This window comes from Mycteria americana, chromosome 9, assembly GCF_035582795.1.
Source record: "Mycteria americana isolate JAX WOST 10 ecotype Jacksonville Zoo and Gardens chromosome 9, USCA_MyAme_1.0, whole genome shotgun sequence".
NCBI classification, from domain to species: domain Eukaryota; kingdom Metazoa; phylum Chordata; class Aves; order Ciconiiformes; family Ciconiidae; genus Mycteria; species Mycteria americana.
The window spans coordinates 39,606,132-39,633,149 of record NC_134373.1 but is presented as its reverse complement, the minus strand read 5'-3'; the positions used below and the strand labels follow the sequence as shown (position 1 = coordinate 39,633,149).

At 37.3% G+C, this 27,018-nt stretch overlaps 1 protein-coding gene across 1 annotated transcript in view; it reads right to left on the bottom strand.

Moving 5' to 3' along the window:
- ARHGAP15 (Rho GTPase activating protein 15) overlaps positions 1-27,018 on the bottom strand; it is a 331,963-nt gene that overhangs the window by 123,269 nt on the left and 181,676 nt on the right. The window contains exons 9-10 of the mRNA XM_075511723.1: positions 15,032-15,154; positions 5,845-5,943 (exon numbers count right to left, since the gene is read on the bottom strand). Coding sequence (XP_075367838.1) covers positions 5,845-5,943; positions 15,032-15,154 — 222 coding nt within the window. The remainder of the gene's footprint in view (positions 1-5,844; positions 5,944-15,031; positions 15,155-27,018) is intronic.

The window sequence follows — 27,018 nt, the reverse complement described above, 5'->3', positions numbered from 1 at the left end:
TTAATGGAAGCTCAAAGATGGTGGTGAGCATACTCTGGCAAAACTACCCTGTACTTTCCAACTGCCTTCTTCAGGTCCTCAGGAATGGGACTGAAACATTTTTGAGAACCAAATACATAAAAAATATTGCTTAAGCTAAATACACCCTGGAGGAGCAAGTTGCTGAACAAAAGTCTAATAATACGGAGGATTATGACACATATAGGGATATAAGCTGCTAGAGGTTGTATATAGTGGCTATCAATACATATCTTGGCCGCACAGGCCTCACGTCTTCTGCCATCTTCACTGTGCTCCTATAATCTGCTAACTACACCATACCAAAGTTAGTGAGCCCAGCATGGGAGTCATCAGCTTTAGGAGGTGTTTGGGATTATTTTTTGATTCTTCTGCAGTGCTTTCTTCCATTAGAAAATGAGATAGCATTAAACTGTTTTAAAAACTCATTTTTTCCTAGCTATATAAATATATTCACAATACTTTATATTTTTAAAACTCATTTCCTCTTTGCTTAACTCCTTAAGATAAGTGAACTCTCCTCTATGTAAACTTCCTACCAGAATACTGACTACCTTTTAAGCAGTATATGATTTAGAAGGTAATGAAATATCACTTTCTTTTTCCTTTTTTTTTTTTTTATAAATAGGTTTTAAAGTGCTTTTAGCTGCACTTTAGCTTTTAGATTAAGAGATAAAACTGATGAAAGGGACACAACCTTCTGTCACAGGGCAGCATGGCATTTGGGAGGTGAGGTAGTTTAAAATACCATTTTTATCTTCATTTCTCTTCATCTGGATGACTGTATTTCTTTACTACACCCCATAAGGTACTTTATCTTTGCCCATAAAGACATTTTCTTCCTTAAACTTTGAATATTCTGTGGTATGAGACTTTGTGTGTGTGCATTTCTGCGATGATATTATGCATAATCAAATCACAGCTATGGACATTAAAGCCAAACAGTCTTGATTTTAGGTGCTTTGGGGTGTCAACTTTGGACACCTTGAGGAAATCTGATTTTCAGAGAGCAAGCGCTTAAAACTTCTCTCAAAACTGTGTCTTCTTAAAATTGCACACCCAACCTAATGGTCACTTATGAAGTCTCCCTAACGTGCCCAGTCCTACCCCAGCAGATCAGCCCCCAAACCAAGAGCTCTACGCTCAGGGATTTTTTTGTCGGTGCTCTTTTTTAACATGATTTGTTCACTGGGGCTCAGAGCAACGAAACCCAGTAAATAATACATTGAACAAACAGAGAAGATAACAAAAGGAAATAGTTAAGGTACTATAATAATTTTAGCCATTCTTTTTTCAGGTCACTATAATCTGCCCAAAGATAACTAATTGTTCAAAGTAAACATTCCACTCCGACCACAAAAGGAATCCATTACACAAACATATAATTCACAGTCATTTTTAGTGGGTTGTAAACAGTTTGGAATGAGCATAAAATGGGACAAAAATCAAAGTGAGCATTTAGAAATGAAAAAGTGTTTGCTACAAAAGGTCAGTCCCTTTACTTGGCAAACTATGTAGAAAAGCCTGGGAAAATGTTGAACACACAAGCAGTAAGGGAATTTTAAAGCCAACAACCTCCCTGTTTCTTTAAACAGACATCGGAACCTATAACTGGATCCTGTCAAACAAACGACAGCAAAAAAACATAACAGCTGCTAAGAAGTAAAGTTGAAAGATAAAGTTTTCTAAGCTAAGAACCTTCTCAGAAGTGGACTAAAGGTCTTTCTTAAATCTTTAAGCAAGGTTATGGATCCCAGGGTGGCTTTTAGGCATTGAATCAAATATGTAATTTTGTGTATCATTCCTGTCAGAGCATCCTGTGCTCCAAGAAAAGCAACAGAAAACAATGTCTGCAATGTCCAGTTTAGAATGGAAACGGTACCTGTAATCATCAGCTTTGCTGCCTGCAGTGTCATTTTTCAAGTCGTTTAGACCGATTTGAGAACACTAACTTGGATTTGGGAATGGAGGGAGAAAATGAAGGACATTTCAAAAGAGAGATGAAAGTTAAATTATATTTCCCTGGAGCATTAGTTCTGTATTTCTTTACAAAACCTAAACTACACTGGATACCCTCGATAGGTTTAGGATACTGACTGCTCGGGGTGTTCATTTACTCTGTCATTAGACACACAGACAAATGCCTGGAAAAGAGTTTAGTATCATACTGTTTTCACATGATAAAACTTTACTATGAGAAGTACTAGATGGCATTTTGTTTAGGTACAATGGAGGCTGATATTTTTATTTTTTTATGCGTTCTACTCATGCCTTTCACATATTTTTTAAAAAAATGCAAAAAAACAGCCAGCATTTTTAAAGGGTCATGGATAACAAAATAAATAGGCAACTCAAGAAATGACTGGAAATAATATCTGGCCTAGAAACACCAAAATCTTGCAATGGGCCCCACCCTTGGCAGGAGTGCACAGCATGTGAGTTAGAGTACCCTGGGAGGATTGTCCCAGGCTTTCCTTGCTGCGCTGCTCAGCTCAGGGTCGGGGCTACCTATCAGACACTTTCTGGGGAGAAGAAAAAGTGTAGAATACAGATTGAAAAAGCCAAGTCAACAGACAGCCCCGGAAAAGCCCGAGCTACATCCAAGGTAGATGTTGATGGCAGAGTAAAAGACTACACAGAAAAAACAAGGAATACAATGTTCCGTGAAAAAGTTTCCCTCCAAGTCCCTGAGAAAGTACAAAGTTACGAAATGATAGAAATCTTTGAGTAGTCACTGTATTTCTTCAATCTGATGATTGCATGGCTCAGAATTATTCTGTCTTCACCAGGTCACACCATATACACGGGAGTTTTTTTTCTATTTAGGATATTGCACTCAATATCAAGGGTGCAATGCTCTTTGCCGAGATGCTATTGACTTCAGTGGCACAGGTCTGTATAGTTAAATACTCGGGACAAGTTCTCATCAAAAATTATGAATGGATAAATAGTACAGGAAGAATGAAGAAAAAAACTGAGCTTGCTTAAAAAAGAAAAAAGAATTAATGTGACAATTGCCTTGCAAGTTTACAAGAATGGGCACATTTTTATTGACTCTATTAAACTCCACTGCCACCTCTGCAAGATGGCTGAGTAAATGTAGAAAGACCTTCTGCCTCCCAGTCCTATTTCAATAACTACAAATAGCAAATTGGAATTCACTCTTGAACAAGTGAATCCTTGTTGGATAGATAAATATGCATTATGGTGTGAGAATTTTTAGACTAAACCTTATAAAGCACCTCTGACCTGAAATGGTGAATAAGCAAACAGTAGCCTAGGGGATAAATAACCAAAATCTGATCTAAGTTGCAGCAAAATAATTTCAGAATAATTCCTTTGATTTTAATGTAGATATTAATTTAAAAATAGTTTAAAAATTAACTAAACAGTCAATCTTGCCAACAGTTAATGATATCCTCTACATTTTTAATCTGTGGGAGAAAATTACTACAGTTGGCTATTGTACGTAACCTCACCTACACAGGAAAAGGTACTAATTAATGTGGTTTATTCAGATCACTGCTAGACGTCCTTTCTGTGCACAGAAATAATGTTTTAAAATAATAATAATAAAAAAGAAAATCAATAGGTAAATAATAATTAAATCCATGAGCTGATAAATAAGAACACAACCGCTCAGCAAAGTATGCATGTTTTGTAAGTAACATTTAGGGTTAGTCTCCTAAGGTTTTTTTTTCCGAATAATCCTTTATCTTAAATGAAGCACACAAGTAACATTTTTGGTACAGTTACAGTATGTAGATGATATATTTTCTAAATAGGAAAAAAAGCTTTTCTACAACAGCCAATATGCCAGCTGTACTGAGTATCTAGGCCATCTTAGTAAGACTATGAAAGTAAACATACAGTTTTCATTAAATGTGCCTTTCCCATAATTGGTACATAAGTATTTCCCATGACTCTGCAGTTGAGTATCTTGGCTGGAGGCATATCTGGCCATTAAGAGGAGGGCTTCAGATCTGTTGAGTCTCAGCCATGCCGGCAGACTTGGCACCTCCACATACTGCTTCCTAATACCAACCCCGGTATAAAATGTCATCAGAAGCTTGCATAAACATTGGACTTAGCTTCACATAAATTACTGCTGTCCTGAGATAGTTTATGCCAGAACTTAGTAAAAACAACACTTTGAGTAAATAGAATGTGAGTAAATGCAAGCATCTTAATCCAAGAAAATGATAATAGAAAAAACTGTATATCAAATATAAACTCATAAATACAGTGATAAAATGAAATTCTTATCTTATGCCATATGATTAACTTTTATTTACGTATTAGACTAACTAAAAGGGGTAGACTTCTCTAAGTCACAGCAAGTTTGAAGGAAACACAAGAACAATAATGCAAAACTCCGAAGGATGAACTCCTTTGAAGAAACAGTGACATTTTCGTTCTCTTCCGTGAACATTTCGCTGATAATCACACAGACAATAAATATCTAATTAGGTTTCTTGGATTTTTCTATTACAGTTCAGCAGTGCAGAGACCTCTGGCCTCAATTCTCCTGGAGGAGTGGTCAGATACCACAAAACATCGACGAAATATCTAGTGCATCTTTTGGAGAACCTGTGCTAAGATTGTAACTGCACAGTCAATTAGACACGTTCTGCATGGTGTGGCATTTTTATAATCTAATCTCTGCCTTTCCTTTTCATGTTCTGAATTTCTCCTCACAATTCCTCCTCTATTAATAGTTACTTCACACATTTCTCCCCTTTCTTTGTCTCTTTCTTTACCCAGCCTCCAGCCTTCCTCCAAAAAACCAATGCTACTATCTCCCCCTACCGAACGATCTCCAGTTTGTTAGTCCCTGACTTCCTGCCAATCATTCTGGGAATAAAAATATCCCAGTGCTCTCTTTGCTGTATAATTAAAGCATGAATTTCCCAGAGTTTGAAACTCTGGGGTAGTTTTATTGCACCTTTCACTATAACACCAGGTAACAATGATGGAATTAAAATAGCTTTTTCCTTTGTGGTTAACGGTCCAAGTATCTTTTTATTTTTCATTGGTTCTCTTGTTCTGAGACTCCGGTATATGGCAGTGACAATGGGTTCACCCAGCCTTATTCTGAAAATAAATTTTCTATCTTTTGCAAGATATATGTTTCCCCAGATCCCTGGAACAAGTTGTAAACTTGTAACAGATGGTGATGAAGCCTCACATTTTTATACAATACATTTTAAGATTCTGCATCTACCGCATGTACCTTCCAAAGAAAATGACCTTCAATGAGAGAAGATACACTCTGAAGAAAGGAAGGCAGGCAACGGTGTTAAGCACATCTTTTTATACCATGAAAACCCTTCTTATTAAATTAATCAAAACCTTTAATGAGGATGAATACTCATTCCAATATTCTTACATTATTATGGCTTTTAAAAATAACTGTAAAAATTAGACACCTGCACGCATTAAAAAAAAAATATGGTCACACTAGGATAACATTTATTTTGGTTGAGTACAATTCAGGACTTAGGAAAAAGTGTTGGCATTACGCTCACCAGAGACTTCAGAATGAAAGTTACTGACATTTTACTGATGTTTAGCATTTGCTTACCCAGAGAAAGACTAAAACAACAACATGTCAAACAAAATATAAGGAATAATCAGCATGAATGGGTTCTATTAGTGTCTTATCATATAAAGAAAATGAAGATACAGAATGTGATATAGTTCAGTTCATAACTGTATTATAAATTGAACTGCCTGCCTACCCTGGCAATTCAAGCAGAGTTACAAGGTTAAAGTTTTGATTACTAATACAGAAAAAAAAATAGTATTAAATATTAAGGTACTCACCTCTTCTTTCAACAGCTTTTATACACAGTCTTACAAACTGGGGGACTGTAGATTTCTCGTGCTCACAAACCAAGTGCAAATGGGAGCCAAAAATTTGATCTACATTTGGAAAAAAAAGAGGAAAATACATTAAGGCACATTATTAGTAGTGGGATTTTTCTCTCTCCTGAGCTTACATATTAATTAAAAACTCAGCTATTGAAGATGGACAGACGAAGTTGGAAACAAATCCTTTCTGAGTCCTAGTGGTCATGAGCTTCTGCCACAAAACCATCTCTCCTAATATCTGCTGCCCGTAGCGCTTGGATACTTCCCCTGGGTTCAAGTTTCAATTGCCGTTTACACCTTGACCTTGACCTTTCTAAGGCTTGGAGGTCTCTGGAGTTTGCTTGGACCTGCCATAAAAAAGTGAAGGCATTTCTAGAGATACAGCTCCATACCTTGTTGACTCCAAAATCCTGCATGATATTAACTGATGGTCCAACCTTGAAACTCATATTGTCAGGTAGCCTGTCTCTTCCACACATACCGAGTTTCACTCTTGTCATAAAGCACCATAAGGGTACAAGAACTTCATTACTTTGCCTCATTAGGACTTAGTACAACTTCGTCTCATCTTTACAGGAGGTTTTTTGTCATCAAATCACCCGTTTAAAAAATAGAAGGTACTAGATATCTTTTGATGAGGACTGCATATCTTATACCAATTTTAATTTGTGATTTGTGTTGTTTCCTCGATGAATAAGCATTTAACCAGATAATGCTACTTTTGGGGCTTTATGATTTCAAAGGTTTGATCAACTTTGAAAGTTGATCTTAAAACATATTTGTATAAGCAGGTTAAACTCCTCAGATTACTAATTAGCTTCCTCCACCTCATTTCCATTCTATATGTTTGAGAAATTATGAAAAGAGCAATCAGTAATGGGGATGTTGTCAGCTAGAATCAAAATGAATCAAACAGACGAGAGAAACTACTCAATAGGAGCCAGTTAAATGCTCAAACAATAGGAGTGTACTATCATCATTTATCCAAAGAGACAGTCTCCATATAGCATTTCAACAGAGTACTACATTTTGGAAATTGGTGTAAACGCTTTGAAAATTTTTGTATAGATAGCTGTGAAAGGTGCTAGCACAAGTCTGGGCTCCGCACAGCAAACCCAACAAGCACGCCCACTTGCAGAACAGCAGGAGCTCCTGCTGTCCTCTACAGCTCCCATGGCACTGGACATTTCCTCCATAGTCAGTCCCACCATCTTCCACCGTAATCACGTTGAGTGCTTCTTCCTCCGAGCAGCACACCCTTTTCTCACTAACAGGCCAAAAGCCATTCGTTTATTTTCTGCATTGCAAGGAGCTTCACTTTCCTATCGTTAATCGCTGCTATTTCTTACTAAGCTTACATTTCCAGAGCAACTCAATTGCCTTTTCTTTCTTAAAACCCCAGAGTAGGGAACAATCAGGGAACCAAGGTGAGGTGCATGGGACGGTTTGGACTTCCTGATACGTATCAGGGAAGTTTATTCCAGCACTTCCCAATGCATATGATCTGCATTCTGGTAGAGTACATCAAAGCCTGAATTTAAGTTAGTCGGAGTTTCGGCTGCAGAAGGGATGGAGGACAGGGTTCACAGAACTACGCTGAAGAAGGTTGTGTGCATGTGTGGCGTTAAGCATTAGCGAACAGCCTGTTACATGTTTTGGGGTTATGTTTCTGACAAAGCACAGTCTGGTTACATTTTCTTCATAAAACATTTATAGCTGCCTTCAGTGGTAATTATATATACAGAGATTTATGATTAAAATGTACTAGCACTTCCTCTTTTGACATCTTAATTGTTTTTTTAAAATTTTAGCAAAGACCTGTCAAATTCCTTGCATAATATGGAATGGTCTCCAACGTAAATTATGTTAGAAGAAGTAAAAATGTATCTTATTTGGTGGACAAAGACACTTGTAAACAATTTCAGAAGCAAAAGAGGCAAAGAACCGCACTGTGTTTAGGTGGCAATACATGAAGAACTGAAACAAAATGAATGCATGGGTGCTCAGCGGCTTCTCTTCTCTATTGTAACCACTTTATAACCAACTTCCAGGATTGTTTTGCAGTTACTCTGTCAATCCCCAGTATGAATGCAGAATACTTGGTTTTCCTGGGAGGAAATTTTGAAAAGGCTGGAAGCTGTTTTGCAATCCTCACCTAGTCCGTTACTTCTTTTCTGGGTGCAGATTCTGTATCTTCAGCAAAATGTTTAACTTCATTTTATATACCTTTCAGTATATGGATGTAGTCACATTCTGTATCCTGCAGTTAAGCGTTAAAACACCTCTTCTTTAGAAAATAGGCACTCGGGATTTTTGTCTTGAATGGAAGGGGCAGCAAATCAGCATTAACAGTTGCTGGGCATCAAAAGAGACTATGGTAAAACAACGACATACAACTGCTTTGGATTTTTTTTCCCCCCCTTCTAGAAATTCATGAGTATTTATAAGTACATGACCTCATGAGTCATCCAAATACTCTGAATTCTGGGTACTCCTGAACCGCAAACTCTGTGACTCTCTCTAGTCAATTGATTTTTTGCTGGATCTGTTTCTGTTCTTGAACATGGGAATGGCGGTAGTTACACTGCCATATTTACACTCTTAGAGGTCACAGGGATAGTTGAGGAAACCTCAGTTAAGATTTGTTTGTGCAGTATTTTGAAAACAAGGAATTATAGGAATGGCAAATTACTAACTTTTGTAAACTAGATTTATGTGTAACTAAGATTAAAATATTATTTTCTTACTCTTTTATAAGTGTGTACATAGATTTTAAAACTAGTTTAAAGGGAAACTATCCAGGACATTTTTTTCAAAAAATAAGAACTGCTCCCAAAAGGATAAAAGAAGCAAAAAAGCCTTTGTTTGATTTATTTGTGATAAGGCCCTTCAAAACTTCATTTTTTATGACTGGAAAAAAAAAGATGTACACAACACTCCTAACCTCCTGTTATGACAGTTTATGTTTCCTATCCAGCTTATTTAACTCAAATGCCTGGGAAATAGACACAATTACCACCTTATGGAATGCTACTTAACTTTAAATGCTCCCCTCTGAATAGAAATCCACTTTATCTTCTCAGAGTTATTCCAGTTTCTCAGGAATTATTTCCTCTATAGGGTCCTGAAATGCTCTTGTTTCATCATTTAAAAATTTAAACTAACAATTGTTCAGAAATATCTTTTATTAGAACAAAGGCAATTCCCATACAGTGGATTCTGTTCACAAGAGCTTGTACAAAGGAGCTGCATACTATGCCCATATACAGCTTTAATCATTCACTCTTTCAGCTGTTATCAATTTAAAACCAATGAAACTCCCACACTGAGTCCATTTGAGCAGTCAATTTTAATATCTTGGGGCATCTGTAGTTATTCTGAATTGGCTGCAAAAGCAGAACTAACAAGTTAAGCTCTAACCATAAGTCTACATCAGGCTGGTAAACCATACATCAAACACAGACAGTTAGTCAATACTGTAGTATGAAAAACCAACAAGCATTTTTAAGAAGAGCAATATATTCATAATATGTTTGGTGGTATGGTTTACATTACACATCCCTGATATCTGCGCATTAAACTTTCTATTTAAGATGGTGGGGTGTGTGACAGCTTTGCACATGGATATAAAATGAGGCACCAGAAGAGGAGGGAATGGACATTCGCAAGTTGTATACAATAAAATGATGATTACAGCTGCAATGAATTGCTCGTTCTGGCGAGCTTCAAGTTTTCCCTGATCCTGACAGAGCTACTTTTTTTGAGTAGCTCTCGCAGGCTGCAGCAAAGCCACTAATTCTGAGCTGCAGAAATCTAGTCTATGGGAGACAATACTTCTGGAAAAGAAACAATTAAAACAAAATCACTAAAGCCACATCCTCGCTGAGAATGTCATTGTTTAACTGTTTTGGGTGTACATGGATGAGATGTGGCCACACTTGGAAGGAGCTCATACTTCAGTGTTTTTTATTAAAAAAACAGGGAAGGACATGGCTAATATTCCTATTTCTCAGGGAGAAGCTCAAATTCTGACATGAAAAGAGAAGGTATACTGGTGTAATGCCCAAGTTTTTAGAAACGTGGATTATATCTGTGTAATTCAGTGCCTTCCAGGAGCAGAGTGAACTCTGCTACATCTGGATTTGAACTGCTGGACTACCAGAGCTTTGTATCAACATCTAAGTTGTTTGTTTTCTTTGTATCTGTTTGAACGTTGGGAGGGAAAAGGGAGAAAGAGAATGAAAAGGCAAAATAAAAAAGGAATGTACAGAGAGAGGGACAGAGCAGTAGGCACCAACGCAGTGAATTTTTTGGAGGGGGAAGGGATGTAGTTGGAAAGGGCCATATTCTGAAAGGTGACTTCTTCTGGCTGCTCAGTCTGTAGACTCAGACATATTAAGTCAGACATTAAAATGATGCTGATCCCAGACTGGGCTCCAAATAATGCCACGACACTTTTACAATAAGTGGGCCAGGTCTTCAGCCGACTGAAGTCAGCGAGGTTGTCAATGGAGCTCCCCTGATTTATGCTAGCTGGGAATCTTGCCAGTCCTTTTAACTTGGAGATTTACTATATATCGTTGATCTGCGGTGGTCATCAATTTAAAAAAAATTACATTTGTGAACAGTTACTATTAAGTGGCATATGAGCTACCAGATTTGTGTCACATTCTCAGAAAAAGGGAAAACAGAGAGTACTGCAGACACTGGTCTTCTTTTAAGAAACGATGGTGTTTTACTGGGGACGAGAGCTCATTTGAATTTAAAGAGAGTAAGTCTGCTGTACTCCTCAGAACAGGTCTCCAAAAATGAGATATTTTAAAATTATCTGAATTATTTCTGACCATCATATCAAAGGAAAAATTCCCTTTGTCCAGTGTTTGGCCATCCACAGGGTTTGGGAAACATATTTCCAAATGTCCATGTAGTGGTCAAAGAAAGAAAGACGCTTGTGACCCATGGTCCCTGCAAGTCAAAGGAAACATTTCCTAACTTTCCCTATGTTATTATGGGCACCAGATCACTTGCCAAATTCCTGCATAATCCAGAAGAATTACAGAACACACCAAAAGTAGGCCTTAATCTACTCTTTTGGACTTCTCATGAGCATTACACTCATTACATTGAACTACTCCAAGGTCTATTAAGACATATGAGACAACAAGGACGTTTTCCCTTGTCTGGAAATAAAATGGTTGGTGATCTCTGTGATGCTATCTGCACAACCACCAACATATGCAGAGCCCTGTTCTATAGGCTATCAAGCCAAATCACAGCCAGTTCCTTTCACTAGCAATTGAGGGGCTTTTATTTTCATCTTGAAATGGTTGTAAACATTCCAATTTTTATGCTGTTTTGGTTTTTGCCTTAACTTAACTTACAAAATAAATTCAGTGAAGTTCCTTTGGTGTCTAGCTTTTGGGAAAAAAAAAATCCACCCCCAAAAAAACTAGATTAATTTCTTGCCAGCTGCATAGCTGCAGTTTCCTCATTTCCCACAGTGTCATTTATGTTAAGTTGTTATTCATGCTTTTTTACCATTTACTGAAAGTGTATTTTGTGATAGTCTATTACCAGCACAACCACCATAGCTTTAAAATCACAGTTTCACAGAAGCTTTTTTTTGTGTGTGCGGACTAGAAAGGCTCAGAAATCAGGAAGAAGGCCAATATCAAGTTGAAGGTTGGCAATTCATTTTGGGTAATATTAAATCATGACAAAGCTCAAACATAAAGATCAAAGTTCAATTATAGACTATAAAGTAGTTTTAAAAGAGAAGATTTATATATTATTTTTCTAGCATATTAGTGCAGATTCTGTAAATTCTGAGAATATTTCAATCCCGAGGAACCGAGGACCCCTGCCCTAGCATATAAATTTGAACAGTTATTCTCGAAATAACACTGTTAAAATGGCAGACATGGAACATGCCTCTTATTTACTATTTCTAGGTTTGCGTGCGTGTGTGGATATATATGAACATAAGGGTGCATAGAGACACATACACATTACGCAAAAACACTGTATTGCACATCATCACAAAAACAGTTCAAAATGCTTCTAGACCAAAGATATTTTGTGTAAGCACGAGTGAGATGGAATGAGAGGGACCGACGATCTTCATTAGAGCTCTCGCTGGAGCATGAAAAGCCCCAGTCACCAGCCCATCGCAATGAATGGAGCCAACGTGCTGTTCCCATTCTGGCTTCTTTTACGCAGAGGACTAGAAAGCAAATGGGACAGCGATGACAAAAATAACTTTTTGTCATGTAAACTGTTGGCACATCTTCATTTTCAGATCAACATGCAACTAACATTTACACTTTCGTCCGCTACAATCCCTTGTCTGGTTATTATCCTCCTACTTCTTATTCTTCTCCTTTGTTAACTACCTACTTTACTTACTACGTGAATATTCGCTACATTCTACATAAACGAAGTTGTGTTAAGAGTTAAATGACAATCACATAATTTCTAGATTTTCTGATAACAGTGTTGGCAGAACAAAGTACCCCAAGAGATCAAACCGCTATTTAATTTTGAAGCCTGTATTCCCAAATTTGGTTAATGTGGAGAAATGTGTCGAGTCTTCTGGCCAAGTGTGTACACAGCAGTGACTAACAGAGCACAGAACTGTGCTTAAGTGAACTTACCACCTTAAAATGTATTTACTCATGACTATAATTTACGTGTTAAATTTATTGGAGTTTTGGTTCCAATGTGACATACAATGTAAAAAATCAATATAGATTTGAGAGCTTTATAGTGCCCCTGGCAAATATGAATAGCACTTGATGAAAAGTGAAGGTTTTCACAGCACCTACAGTGCCACTGCATTGGAGTAATTAACACCACACGCTTCACAGATATTTATATCAATTCTTCACTAGCACACAGAACAGCTCTTTGTCAGAAATTCGGTACCGAGATGTCCTGCAAGGCTTTAGACACACTTTTATTACGAGCCCCTATTTTAAGGGATTTACAATTCTGACAGAAGTATTTCCCTATGGGATAAAAGTTAGTATGCATGTTCTCAGAGCTGGAGGAATTTTTTCTTGTAAAAATTGGTTAACATTTTTTCCCTGAAGAAACGAGAAAATAAATAGTTTTGAGAGGTTTCTGCAACCATTTAAGTCACCTTAGGAAAATAAATAGATGCATCTTATAATACAAAATTTGGCAAGCTTTTCGTTTTTAATCTGGATGGTTGCATTTTGTGATTTAAAAATATTCTAATGTGAGCCTAAAAATTAACATTTAAAAGTGGTCTCTGTATAAGCACTGCAACTGCATTTTCATAACATTTTAACAGATTAAGGGATAAACTCTGGTGAAGACAATGAAGGAACCTTATCAAATGAGCATTTCACATAGACTTACCGTAGATTGGAATTAAGCCGTGCTAACGAATCCTGCCTCATTTGCATGGCCAAAACCTAATCCTAATGAAACTTCATGGTAGATAATTAACATTTTCTTCATGGTACCATTAGTTTGGTAATAAAAATGTGCCGGGTACCGATTCTGAATTACTGTGTCACAAATCGTGCATCTTCGCTATCCATGGAAGAGTATCCCAGGTAGAACCAAGCTATGTTTATGAATCAAGAGCTTAATGCAACTGTAGCCAAAACCAAATGCATCTGGCTTTCCTAGGGAGATATATTAGAGGATGGATTTGAGTTATGCTAATGAATCTGGATTTGTTAGCAAGGATCACATCTGATCCCTATGTAACACCGCAGGAGATTCATCAGCCACACTTTATTAAACGAAAAAAAAAAAACTTAAATCCAGAAATTAAAAGACTAGAAAGTACTCCTCTATTACTGTAATAACTGAAACAAACTAATATGATGCATTCAAAGCCCACCCTCAACCCACAGAGTACTTCAAAGAGGCAAAACCCTCCAATAGATTGAAATCAGATACTATGAATGTGTAAGGACAGATCCTGAAAGTTTGGTGTGAGTGTGCACACCTACACATATATTTATGTATAAATGACATTTTTTTGAAGTTTCGGTGGCAGTTAGAAGGAGAAGCCCACCACTAAGGCAAATACTGATTTCATATAATGAAGACTTCCTTACAGTAAGCTAGACTGCACTGAACATTTTTGCATGTATCTAAAACATAAGAACTTAATTCATAAAGTTGTCTCCTCCTCTTCAGCCATGGGCCCAGCTGGTGTTTCACTCTTGTGGCTGCTTTAGCTTTTGCTGGCTGGGGTCAATCTCTTGGCTCAGGACAGACAAGTTTAATACACACTAGCAACACCCCTTGCCATTTTTGACACACCACTGGAAAACTCACACTCCAGAGATTGACAGGGGCTGCTGGCAAAATGCCTCTTTCTAGTCAATTTGCATGTGCAGTTGTGGGTTTCACACATAATAATTCGGCAGCGCGTAAATTTTTAAAGCATTATTGCAGACAATATTTGAAAACATGGCTTTGCTTGATTATTAGTGGTCAGAATGCTACTGCCTTCAAGTTAACTACCAGCTTCTTAGCAAAACGCTTACTCCTTGGAAAAACTAACAAACACTTTTTATCAAGGAAACAATTTTTTAAGGATACGTGAAAGTGATGGCTGACCAACACTGCAAGAAACTGGAGTAGGAAAAAATCACAGATTCAAAGCATTTATTATTCACTGGCACGTATTTTAAATTTTTAAAAATGTATTTTGTTGGCAAGTTAGAAAAATAATGAGAGAAGACAGCAGAAAGGATTCCAGCCTACTCTAGAAAACAAATTAGTCAGCACAGCATCTGAAGTTCCTATTTCGAATTCTAAATACAAAACTATATCAACATTCTTTTCTTAAACAGAAACGGAGTTGTGCAGGATGTTGATTTGCAATGTGCATGGTGAGTGCCTGTGTTAAACGGAGGGGCTCCTACCACATGCACACCAAAGCAAAAAAATTGAAGCAGTAGCCAGATAGCACAGAGATAGATGTAACCATATGTTGATTTTTTCTTTACAGTTCAGCAGTATAAGTTTTATGAGATACAGCAACAAAACTATATCTAAGAAGTATTTGTCCAATGCACTTATTCATTTAACTGAGGATGAAAAATTCATTTGTGAATTTTTACTCCAAAAAAGTATATAAGACCGAACACACCTTTAATAAGTCCTTTTTCTTGCAACGTTTTCAAGGAGGGTCTTCGGGAGATGAACTTCTTTAATCTGCTTTTAACTCGGTTTCTGTCATTTGTGTCAGAGGCACTGTAGTTCAATCTGAAAACTAAAGGAAATCAAAAGAAAAAGCTTCAGTGAAACGACGTTTTTAAACTAAAAGTAGTTTGCTCAAATATCCTTAGAAAATAATGGTCATAGCCACCCTAGTAAAATCATGAGGTAGGTCAGCAGTGTCGCTGGTTGGATAGTACAAAACATCTGATTAATACTTTTGTGAATAAACACGATGAGTTCATTCTGCTGGTTATTCACAGACTTGTATTATTTATTGCCCATAAGTATTTGGATGGCGACCAGTTTACTCATGAAATGTTCACGAATCCCACAAGTTTCACATGGATGATTTTTTAACTAGAATTCTGGACTCAAAGTGTGCTCTGCGCTATTAGCTATATACTACTCGTTATGAGAAAGGATGGATGGTTACACCACTAGTGAAGGACTGAATTCTCTTGCCAAGATGGATTAAGCGTTATATATATATTTAATGCAGTTATAGAAAACATGGCTATATGCCATGAAATGTGTGCAAGATGCATTAATTTATGGAAAGAAAAGTATTCCCATCCTAATGATTATATTTTATTATATTTAGGCATTTACCAAACTGAGAAACATTTTGAGCTCAATTTATTCCTGCTCTGTGTCAAAAAGACATAGAACCCAGCTGCAGAAAATCCCCTGGAGGAAGTTTCAAAGGCATAAATTTAACTTTTTCTCTGCTGAGGTGCTTACAGGGCACCATCACAGCTATCAAAATAGGCAGTACTAGTAGGAAGGAGAAACTCAGCACTCAAGGCTGGATGTTTTGAAGCAGCAGTGATGCCACAGGAAGACCTTCTCCAAAGGTTTCCCTGAACACACAGATTTTTAAAGTTTTCTAACAAATCACCTGAGCCTCACCATCCTTGAATAACCCTTATCTTGCGCTCTCTCACCCTGCCCGTTCCCCCAAATGCTGAGCAGGAAAATGGGGCTGCCAGGGCTGTACAGCCTTCCCTGGCAAGGACCCCCAGCTGAGAGAGGGGTGGCTTCTGCTTTTTAAGGGAAGAATAGCTTTCCATCTTCTCTTGAAAACAAACAAACAAATAAATACATCCACCAAAACACAGTATTCTCCACAAGTCGAACTTGCAGGAGTTGGTCCGTTGTCCCTCTGACAGAATTTCTAAATAGTACCCTGGACGGTTTAGCTGCAGTTGCAGAGATGCTCCCTAATCTCCCCATCCAGACTGGATCTCCCCTCTAATGCCGTGATCTTCATATAGGGAGACCAAGGGAAAAGAGAGAGAGCAAAAAGAAAATTATCATCAACATTATTGGGCTATTTTGTAGCAAGAAGTTTTGCATAAGTTATAAACAGCACCAGAATATTTAAAGGTGCACAATTATAAAACAATAGCAAGCTAAAATAACTGGTTAAGCAACAGTAACAACCCTGGAATATTGTGGTTTACATTACAAATCTGATTTTAACAGCCAAACTTATAAAATGGTTTACGCTTTGCTGTTGTCAAGGGAGAAAAACTTGCCAAATTGTTCATTTTAAGTAAATAGAACATAGCCAATTAAGGAAAGCAATATTTAAACACATGCCTACGATGATCAGAGCATAGTTTGCTTCTGATTTCACCACTGATTTTAACAGAAGAGTGCTCCATTTTCCCACAGCACTAAAATGACCCCACACATACTTCCACAAACTAGTAATCACACAGGACAAATAAAAGGACACTTTACTGGAAAATACACAGCTTGGTACAATAATCCATCACTTATGAAAAATAGAATTCACATTTTTTAATGGTAGCATTCTTGGAATGATGTATCATAGAATATAAAGATTAGCATTCAATCGATGGTTGGTGCTTTTTTAACATTATAGTGGAGGACTTTTTGTTCAAAATTGAGCAATCCTTGGCAGGGACAAGCTAAAATTCCAAGTCGCTTGGCTGTGCTATAAAAAGAACAACAAATGGATGTTTCTAATTCTGCATCTTAATGGTACTTTGAAACAGTGAAGTGAATTGTATTTAGTTTGGGGACTCTCTTGTTGCTTAGGGTCATTCTGTCCATAGCGATTCATATTTAGGTTTGCTTTTTCCTGACTTACAGTGAAGTTTCCCCAGTGCAAATAATGCAGGAGTGAAAACATCTCTCAAGTCACTTAAGATGCCTGCCGCATTTCCCGTTCTGCGGGACTCAAGCATTTTATGCCCACTGGAAACTACATGCTTAGCTCTAAGCATACACCAGATTTGTTAAGATATTTTAACTGAAGTGAACATAGTCATACTGTGCATGATAGGGTAGGGGATCTATGACTTGACAGCAGGGTAAAGATCCCTCTGCTTAGAAAGATGCATTAACCCAGCTGGAAGTTTTATACCTGAAACAGCAATTATGGTGTTAAAACTACATCTAGAGGCAGGAATAATTATTATCGTGGATACTTTTGTATGTTCTGTGTTGAACTGTATAGTGCACAACTAAAAACAGCAGCAAAGCAAATTTTGATTAATTTCTTATTTTATTCTATTAAACATGTGTGAGTCACCAGAGGGAAACTCCAAGCCTCCCAGAAATTCAAGGTTTTAGATAGCATGTTCCAAAACCAAGCTTAGCCAGAAATATTCTTGTTGGGATCTCATTTATAAATATACCTTCTCTTGCCAAACCATTATTCTCGCGATATCCCCACATTAAAATGACTTTGTTATTATATTTGGAAATACAAAGAGGACCAAATGTTACTTCCAAGAGAGAAAAAAATGTAGTTATAAAACTCAAAACCCACAATAAATATTTTTTTGGAGTACCTTCCTTTTTAAATTTCAGGTTCTGGATTTGGCCAGAAGAATTCTCCATGAAAGAGAGCTGGCAAACGTCAACAACATAAAAAAGTGGAAAGCGCTTCCATACGGAAGTAAAATAAGACACTTAAGGATCTAAGTGTAAAATAATAGGAAATAAAATCTACTGCTTGTTCTACTGTATGTACCCCAGCATAAACTGCATTCATTGTACCGAATAAACTCGTACCTTCAATTTTGGAAGATGCTCACACTGACTTATCCACATAAATACTTCAAACCCAACACAGAACAGAAGGATATTTGCCCTCCCTTTGCACAGACTCTTCAGTTAAGTATTTCTTATAGTGCACTAAGAGCTTCTGAGAGAGAAAAAGGAAACACATGCTTGCTCTTGTTGGGCCAGGGCCTTTTGCAGTACGTGTAGAGGGGAACCCAACAGAGGCCAATATTATGCTAAATTTCTTCTGCTAGTGCAAGTGGCTGCAAGGACACCTCAATCCAGCAGCACACACATAACCTGAATACTAGCTGACTTTCACATTTGGCTGGAAATAAAGTTGGACCCTCAGATCTAGAAAAGCATTTCTGATGACTTTGGTCATTTTATTAGGTCTCTATTTATTCCACAGGTGGGAAAGGTATTAATGGACAAATGAAAAAAAGGGCAAGACCTTTGCCTCAGATAATTTGCTCTAGAATTAAGCTATATTAAATCACAACAGCTTATCACATCAGGGGAGTGTAATACAGATTGGGTACAAAAAGAAAGTAGTATAAACTTATCATTAGGCATAAAAGGAAGAACACGTCTTTGGCCCTTAATGTTGGATAGCACTGTAATAACATCAGCTGAATTAGGAGGGATAACTATAGACTAAATTCTCTGCAAAAAAACTTGCACCAAGAAAAAACTGACCAGTCTTTTTTTGGGCTTATATAAATCCTCTGAATTTGCCACAACTCTAACCTTAATACTCCTAATAACATATAAAAAACAGGAGTATCATGCAAAACCACCAAAATAAAGTCTGTACAAGAGCTCTTACACAAGAAGACAGGTGGAAGGAAAGAATTAATGCATTACCTCCAAATCACACAGTTCTGCAGAAATACTACCATCAGAGTCGGTGCAAGTTTTGAGACGTACAGGTGAAGAACCGCTTGCTACCATTTAATGCACTAAATTGTATGTAAGGTGCAACGAGAGTAAACATTATTAATTAAGCAGGATTAAGCAGTGGTTAACATATTTGCAAGGTGAATTTACAAAAGCCTTTCTCCAGGGTTTTGGCATGGCCACACCTAAAAGAAGCAGGCAAGGCTCTAACCTTTTCAGAGCAAGGATCAAAGTTTTTATGTGATTACTTTCTGCGAATTTAGTCATATACCTAGACAATATATTTCTAACAGACTGTTTTTCCTGGGTGTGATGTTCTGGGCAGAGCCTGAATGACTCAGAAAGTAAAATGTTTTAATATGTTCTAAACAGCTCTATATTTTATTAGCAAGATTTTGTAACTCCATATAACATGATCTCACATTCCTTCCAATGACTTTTATTTCACTCTTAATTTACAAAACATTTATACATAATCCCAAGGGTTTACCTATGATTAATTCCTGCCAGGTACAGTATATCTGAACATTTCTAACGTGTTGAAAGCATTGGTTTTTGAAGAACTATCCATTAATGACTTTCTGAACTGTGACAATGGATATTGACAGTGCTTGTCAGACTAAAGCACTATCGATTGTCTCACATCATGTGTATAGCAAAACCAATTTCTTCCAAGTACCTCTTCCTAACTGAAATACATTATTATGGTTCCTATCTGTTTATTATAACACCCAAAATTATCGTATGTAATTCATTTGGATGGAAAGGGCTCATACAGAATGCAGACCAACAGTGGGAGTAGATAAGGCATTAAGAGATTCAAATAGCTTTACACTGGTACCTTCCCTTCCATTAGACTTGTTCTGTAGGAAAAAAAACACAACTAGTCTGGACTGTGTGAATTTTTTTTAATACCCTTGAAGCCTTCAAAATTTCGGGAAGTTCTTAGAAATGGAGAAGACTTGTAGTATAACAATAACAACCATAAACTGAGACTTAATAATTCTTTTTCCCAAGGAATACTAAAAGTGACAAGCTTGACCATTCAAAATACAGAATACACTGATCAAAATCCTAGCTGCAACTTTCTTAAAACACATATGAACATATCCATGGACTTAACTGCGATCTCTGATGTCTTAAGTTAATAATTTTCTTGTGTTTTACAGACTCATATCCAGAGTCCTCAGCAGCATCTTCCAGGACTGAATCAAAGCTGAGATGGAAAAAGGGGAGGTAGAAGTAGATCTCTATGACTTTGGATAATGAAAGTGCCAGTCTAACAGCAGAACCATCACATATGTGTGAAAATATTAATTTAAATGAATTATTTAGTTAATTACTTAATTTCAAGTAATGGGAATGCTTAATTGCTGAGTATCTCATCCTCCTGAAGAAATGTATCTTAACGTGCACAGGCATATGACTAAGCCTACATTCCAGGAGACATTGTAATTTAAGAAGATATAATGACTCATGACTTTAAGTTTTATTGGATTTCGTAGGAACTCAGGATTCAACATTTTTTCAGATTTTTTTGGCCGGCGGTGCATGTGAAACTACTGCTAGTCCTTTAAGGAAGGGTCAGTATGCATTATCGCCTGTATAAATGGTCAGTTTTTCAACCAGCACCAAAGTTCTGAGAGTGACAAAACCAAGTCCCTGCCTCCTTTCTTTCCTTTGTGATTCTCTGAGATGGAGTCAATGAAGTCTGCTCGCTAAGGATAAAGAATTCACTTCACCTACTTTATTGAGCTAAAGACTTTTGTCAGCCATCCTATTTTATCCCCTAGTGAAAGTCCTGGGCAGGTCTCTTGAGTTATCCCCACACTATAATTACTGTATCTGTTTGCAAAAGAGTAAAACGAGAGATGGAAGCTTGGTCTGCTTAAAGGCATTACACAAATGATTGGTGGGGAAAATGCAGGAACAGGCATTACCCCTAATCCCTGTGTTTATGATAAGCTTTAAAATTACAGGTTTTACGACTACAGAGCATAGACCCAAGAACTGCAGCATCAGGTAACAAAATGGGTATCACTGGCCAGGAGATGCTAGGAAGATTTTGTTTGCATGGGCACCAAAGGACCTGAAGTCATTCAGTTTTATGGTTTTAAAAGAGATATTTGCCACGGCAAGTATATCTGCATTTACAAATGTTTATGAAGCAAGCTTAGAAATAAACAATAGGAAAAAGAAAACAGTGATTATATAGCACAAATAATTTTTCTGTAATATGACAGCCTAACAACTTAAGTGCTCAGTAGTGTCATTACACTTTGTGAAATTTGTGTGCATTAGCAGTAAAAATTCAATAAAATGACTATATAATTCATATTTTGCATCATGCTCTGATGCATGTAAACTTTTTAAAAATTTTGTCCCCCACTAATAACAAATGGATATAAATAAATAGTGTGTTAAATATCACTACACGCTTACATTGTGAAACAAACTGGCACTCCCCACACGGCTTTTCTTAGTGGTATTTGTACCATAAATATTTAGAGAAGTAAAGCAATATTTCTGAGTGTGTATTGGTTTTATAAAGGAAGATCATACCCAACTAACCTGATATCTTTCTTTAATAAAATAAATTATTTTTTTTTTTAGAAAAGGAAAATGCAATAGACCAAATCTATCTGGACTTCTGTTGTGTATTTGATACGATGCCAAATGGGAAATTATTAGTTAAACTAGAGAAGATGGAGAGAACTAAAACAATAACTGTGAAGTGACTAAATAAGGTATTAAAATGAGTTTTGTTGAAGGGAGAACTACTGTATTGAAGGAAAGTTACCAGTGTAAGTCCTTAAATATCCTTGGAACTGGTCTTTGTGTTTTCATTAATGACTTCAACAGAAAAAGCAGGAGCATTCAAAAAATACTTGTTGGTGACTCAAGGCTGGGAAGCGTCATCAGTTCAGACAAGAATCGGGATATCAGACAAGACCTTTAGTGACTTTGAGGCTGGAAGCTGGAGAAACCAGATTAGACCTAATACTACCCCATGCATGGTCAGAGAAGGATTAATACAAAATATTTCTCTCTTATGAGTGTGCAACCTTGGACACTCGTGTGTGAGATGGGAATTCATGCCAGGAAAGTGCAGGCAGTGGCCGTGAGAAGTACCAGGAGAACGGGCTGCTGAGCTTTCGAAAGCAGACAGGGAGCTTGGCATGTTTGGCCAGCTAGAAAATGGCTGAGAAAGGCTGTGATTGTTCTCTACGAATTTGCTGGTGGGGGTGGGAAAAGGAGCAGGAGACGAGAAGAGGACAGCAGGGAGGGAGAAGAGCTGTTTAAACTGAAGAACAATGTTGGCACAAGAATAAATGAGTATAAACTGGCCATAATACGAAGTTCTAAAACACCCTTTCAAAGAAGTCGTGGTGGCAAATAAAACTAAAAGAATTTAGGATGAAGCTTAATAAATTTATGAAAGGGGACACAGAACATGGTACCTTGTGACAGGAGGGACTGGACTAGATCACCCAGGACATGCCAAGCCTTTCTTTCCACAATTTTTTTGGTATTGTCACAATATTAGAGATGCTATTATACACACTTAACTTGAATATAAAAACCACAATGACAGAAATCAATGAGTTCATTTTATTCATACAGTATGACCGGTTTAGGTTCATCTAATGTAAAACATGTGGGACTTGGATGAAATCTGCTGCAGTACACAAAGTCAAACTATTCACACTCTAGGAAGAGAGTACAGCGTGCTTGGGAAGGGGAAACTGGTCTCTCCAAGTCCGTGTCAGGGATTAGGACTCTTGACACAGCCTCTTTGCAAAAGCTGCAGTCTTTTGTTCCCCTTGCACTAAGGGCAGTTTTGTATGAGCACAGATCACCGAGGACTCATCTGATCTGGAGCCTCCTTCGGTAGCAGCTTTCTGTCAATCTGCAGGTAAAGAGCGACCTGACTACAGATGAATATGGGCAAAAGTCAGGAGCGTGATGGAGATGCTTTTGGCATTTGGTGTACTTCTCTCCTTTAGAGAGGGTTGCTGAAATTCCCAGGAAAATACTCAGTGACTTGGATGGTCTAACACCTAGGAGTTGAAGAGTGGCCCTGCCCTTCACTACCTGGGTGACTTGGTGCTGCCCTGTTCCAGTGGTTTCAGCCATACAGTCTCATCCCACTCATATAAAATACGATAGTTATAGAGGAAAAAAAACCCCAATATTCGAATTAATGACTTCTGAAGTTGACATATATAATATAAAAAGAAAACAAACATGCGATTAAAGGTTGAGGAAGACAGAGGAAGGAACTGAAGACTATTTCCAGATCGAGTTGAACAAGTACTTTACAACAAGTACTTTACAACAAGTAATGCATTCAGGGTTTTTTAGAATACGGAGTTCTGTTTGTTTTCTTCTGTTGTGGAATATATGTCAATAACTTTCAAGTCTTTAAGCTTACCTCCTGACTGAGTTAGTCTAAAAAAAACCTTTTCAACCTTTTGCAAATAATATGAATAGTCATCATTTACATTGAATTGCTCAGACAAAAGGACCAGAAAATTATATGGTTCCTTTTTCTACCAGGAGCACCAGATAGACTGTTATGCCAAAAGAAAAGCCTTCCGAGTGACTGGGTACTGCCGGCCATGTGTGCACTTTTACCTTCAAAACCTACATATAATTCTGCCTTATGCTTTGGAACACAAATTAATTATCTGTAAAGAACAAGGGAGACTTGGCATTACTGTATTTATATCACCCTTGTTAAGAGTCATACAAATGATTCATGTATTTAAATTTAGACACACACTTGGATACCTTGTTGACTCTTTTATTCAGATCCAATCTTATGGGACCTATCCAGAAGGTTTTCATAGAAAACCAAAGAGTTTTCTATGTATCAAGACTCTTATCAATTATCTTTTGTACTTCTAAATTTAAAAAGTACATTAGTTTAAAATTTAATTATATTTCCATTGCACTCAGCCTCCAATTATATTCATAATCTTATTTTTTTGACCCATGATGAAGTTCTAATGCTTCTCATACAAAAAAGGATAGAATTAATTTGTTGTGCATGTTATGAAAACCAACATGTTAAAATTGTTTATTTCCAATGAGAAACGGTAGTGACATTCATCTGTATATTTGTTGTTTCAAACCACAAGTTCCAGAATGATATATTCTGAGAAAAAAGGAATCTATTTCTCTTTTAATACAGCAAGTTTAGTACTTTCCAGTGAATGTAGATGTGATATTTTATGAAGGAGAACGGCACACCCATTATCTTTAAAGTAATCAAAACATATCTAGCCAAAGATCCGAAATCCGTTTGCTGTACTCTGTTTATACATCGACTACTTTGTCACATTATCTCTATCTCAATTAAATCGTTAGAGTAAGTATAACTGAACAAAAGATCACCCATGAGCTCATTTTTAAAAAGAATAAGTCAATGGATTTAAGAATCCTTTTTACTTCTTGCCTTAAGTGAAAGTTCTGGTAAGAATCTCCAACATCTATATTCACATAAATATAAACCTTAGACAAAGTGATCTTTACTGCCATCAACTTCATTTTATGTTTCTACAGCAATGATTTCTATTTGTTAAAACACAATTGATTTTCAAACTTTTCAGCAGTTACAGGTCTCTGCTTAGAAGGTAGTGTCTGAGTTGCACTGCGAGGACACAGGAAAGACTTCCACTGAAGGTGCTTTTAGGATCTGCATAAAATAAACATAAAATCATGAAGCAGATCAAATGGAGGCTCTAGCTTTTGTGTGAGCCCACCCTACAGAGTTTGTTAGTGGCAGAAGGTGTCTTGCGAGATATGCCATGGGTCAGCCTCTTTCTTGGGCTGAGACAGTGTAATTACAAGAGGAAAAGGAAAGCCCAGAATGAAGCTGCTGGTATATTTAGCCACGTATTACGTTATAACAGTTTATGTTGTAAATTTGACTGCTTACCTGAAAACTCTGATTCCAGTGTGTTTCTTAAATAAGGTGTGGGGTTTTTTAGCATTAACTTTATGAGAATGTGGTCTTCTAATAAAGATCAGGTCATACAGTTCAGTTGTGTAACAGCAGATAGAAACTATATGTTGCCCTCTCTGTCCCTGACGCTACCAAGCACAGCTTTGGCCAAGGTGCGAGGTGGTCTGGGAACATCTCTTCTGGCTTTCTGCAGCACCCACCCACTGTCCCTACAATCTCATGGTGGCTCCTTCTCATCACAAAGGCAGCATGAGGGCAAGATCTGGGTCGGTATAGTTAAGACGTGGGTCCAAAGAAGACACACAGATGTGGTCAGCTGAAGGCATGAGTAACTGGGACCCCAGAAAGCATGTCTTACCCTGCTAGTGCAATGAGTTTGCTGCAGCAGGTAGCTGGGACCCCAAGTCTGCCTGGCCCTTGCATAGGGGCTCGGAGGGGGACACCTCCAGAGACACCGCAGGGCATGCGGTGACATTTAGTACTTCGTCCGGTCTCCAGAACAGCTGCACTGGAACAAGCTGCCTGAGCAGGCAAATAATTACTATATATCACGATCTTTTCCTGAAATAAAATCAGGCCAGTCATCACAACAACTTTGAGACACTTCGATCAGCTACATGTGGGGTTTGCATGGGTGCACTGACCCTATGTTTGACCAGCCATGGTTAAAACTCAGACAAAATGTTAAAAAGATACAATAGAAGACTGTTTTAGCTTTAAAATTAATGTTCCAGCTGACAAACTGCACAGGGACTTAACCTACTTTAGAACATATTTAATAGCATAATTTAGTCTCTAAAAGGAAAAGCAAAATAACTAATGATGGACAAATTTAGAGGTCGAATCTAGTTCAGATAAACATTCAAAAGTTCAGATGTTTAACCAAACCTTATCTTGTCCATGAAAAGCCTCAACCGAAGAGCTCTACCAAATATAATCAAAGCACAGAAGATTGTGGAAACTTCCTTACAGAAGGAAAACTATTATCAGGAACCAGCACCTTATTGCAGCACTCACGTGTTAAGCAGTTAAGCATCAAAGCAAAAGCAAAACATTTTCAGAAAACTGCTTCATGGAAGTAATAATATTTGGATGAAATCCAATACAGAGAAAAGAAAATAATATTAAGGGGAAAGATAATACAAATGCAATTAGACTATCAACCAATAAAACTTAATCTATGCTTGATAGTTGAAACCTTCCAAGCTCAGAGAGAATAAGGAAACTGGAGATGAGAGGGCTCTGCCTTTTGAAGTCTCGCTGTCCAGATCCTGGGGACCATTATCTAGCTGAGTATTTTAAAGACATTATGAATATTCTGTCACAGAATTAGAAAGCTTTATTATTATGAATGACCTGTAACTTGAGCAGGGACAGCTACAGATGAATTCCAAGTAAACAATTGTTTGGAAAAGGTGAATTCTGCTAACTTAGTTTTCTGGACTAAAACCAGCAAAATAAAAGATGTGTTTTCAAAGAACATTTTCATTGGGGGTTATTAATAACAGAAAGTATAACTCTAATGGATACTCTTAATCCTTCATTCACCAATTACAAATTATTTTCTAAAAAGTGTACCAGGTGAGATGAGACCACTGCTGTGTCTTGCCTGGCACTGTTTCTCATGCAGCAGAAAATATCTGCTACAGTACCCCAGAGGAAAGCACAATTCAGACAAACGATGCCGCAAACCACTGGTGTTTCAGGATCCTTTCAATTTCTTTCCCTTTCCCCATGTCACCACCTTGACCTCTCTCTCCTTAAGCCTGTCCCTCACCTTTCCTTCTATCTCAATCCCTCAAGCCACTTGGGCAATTAACAGAAAAATTTACTTTTCTCATAATTGAACCCCACATTCAAACTATCAGATGCTCCAAATCTGAAACCTAGTAAAAGACTTTTTAAGCAAGACTTAAACATTCCATTTAGAAATGACTTATGTATAATTTACATTAAGAGCAAAGTTGCAACAATAAATCAAGTATCTCACTGTTTGTAATTATGCC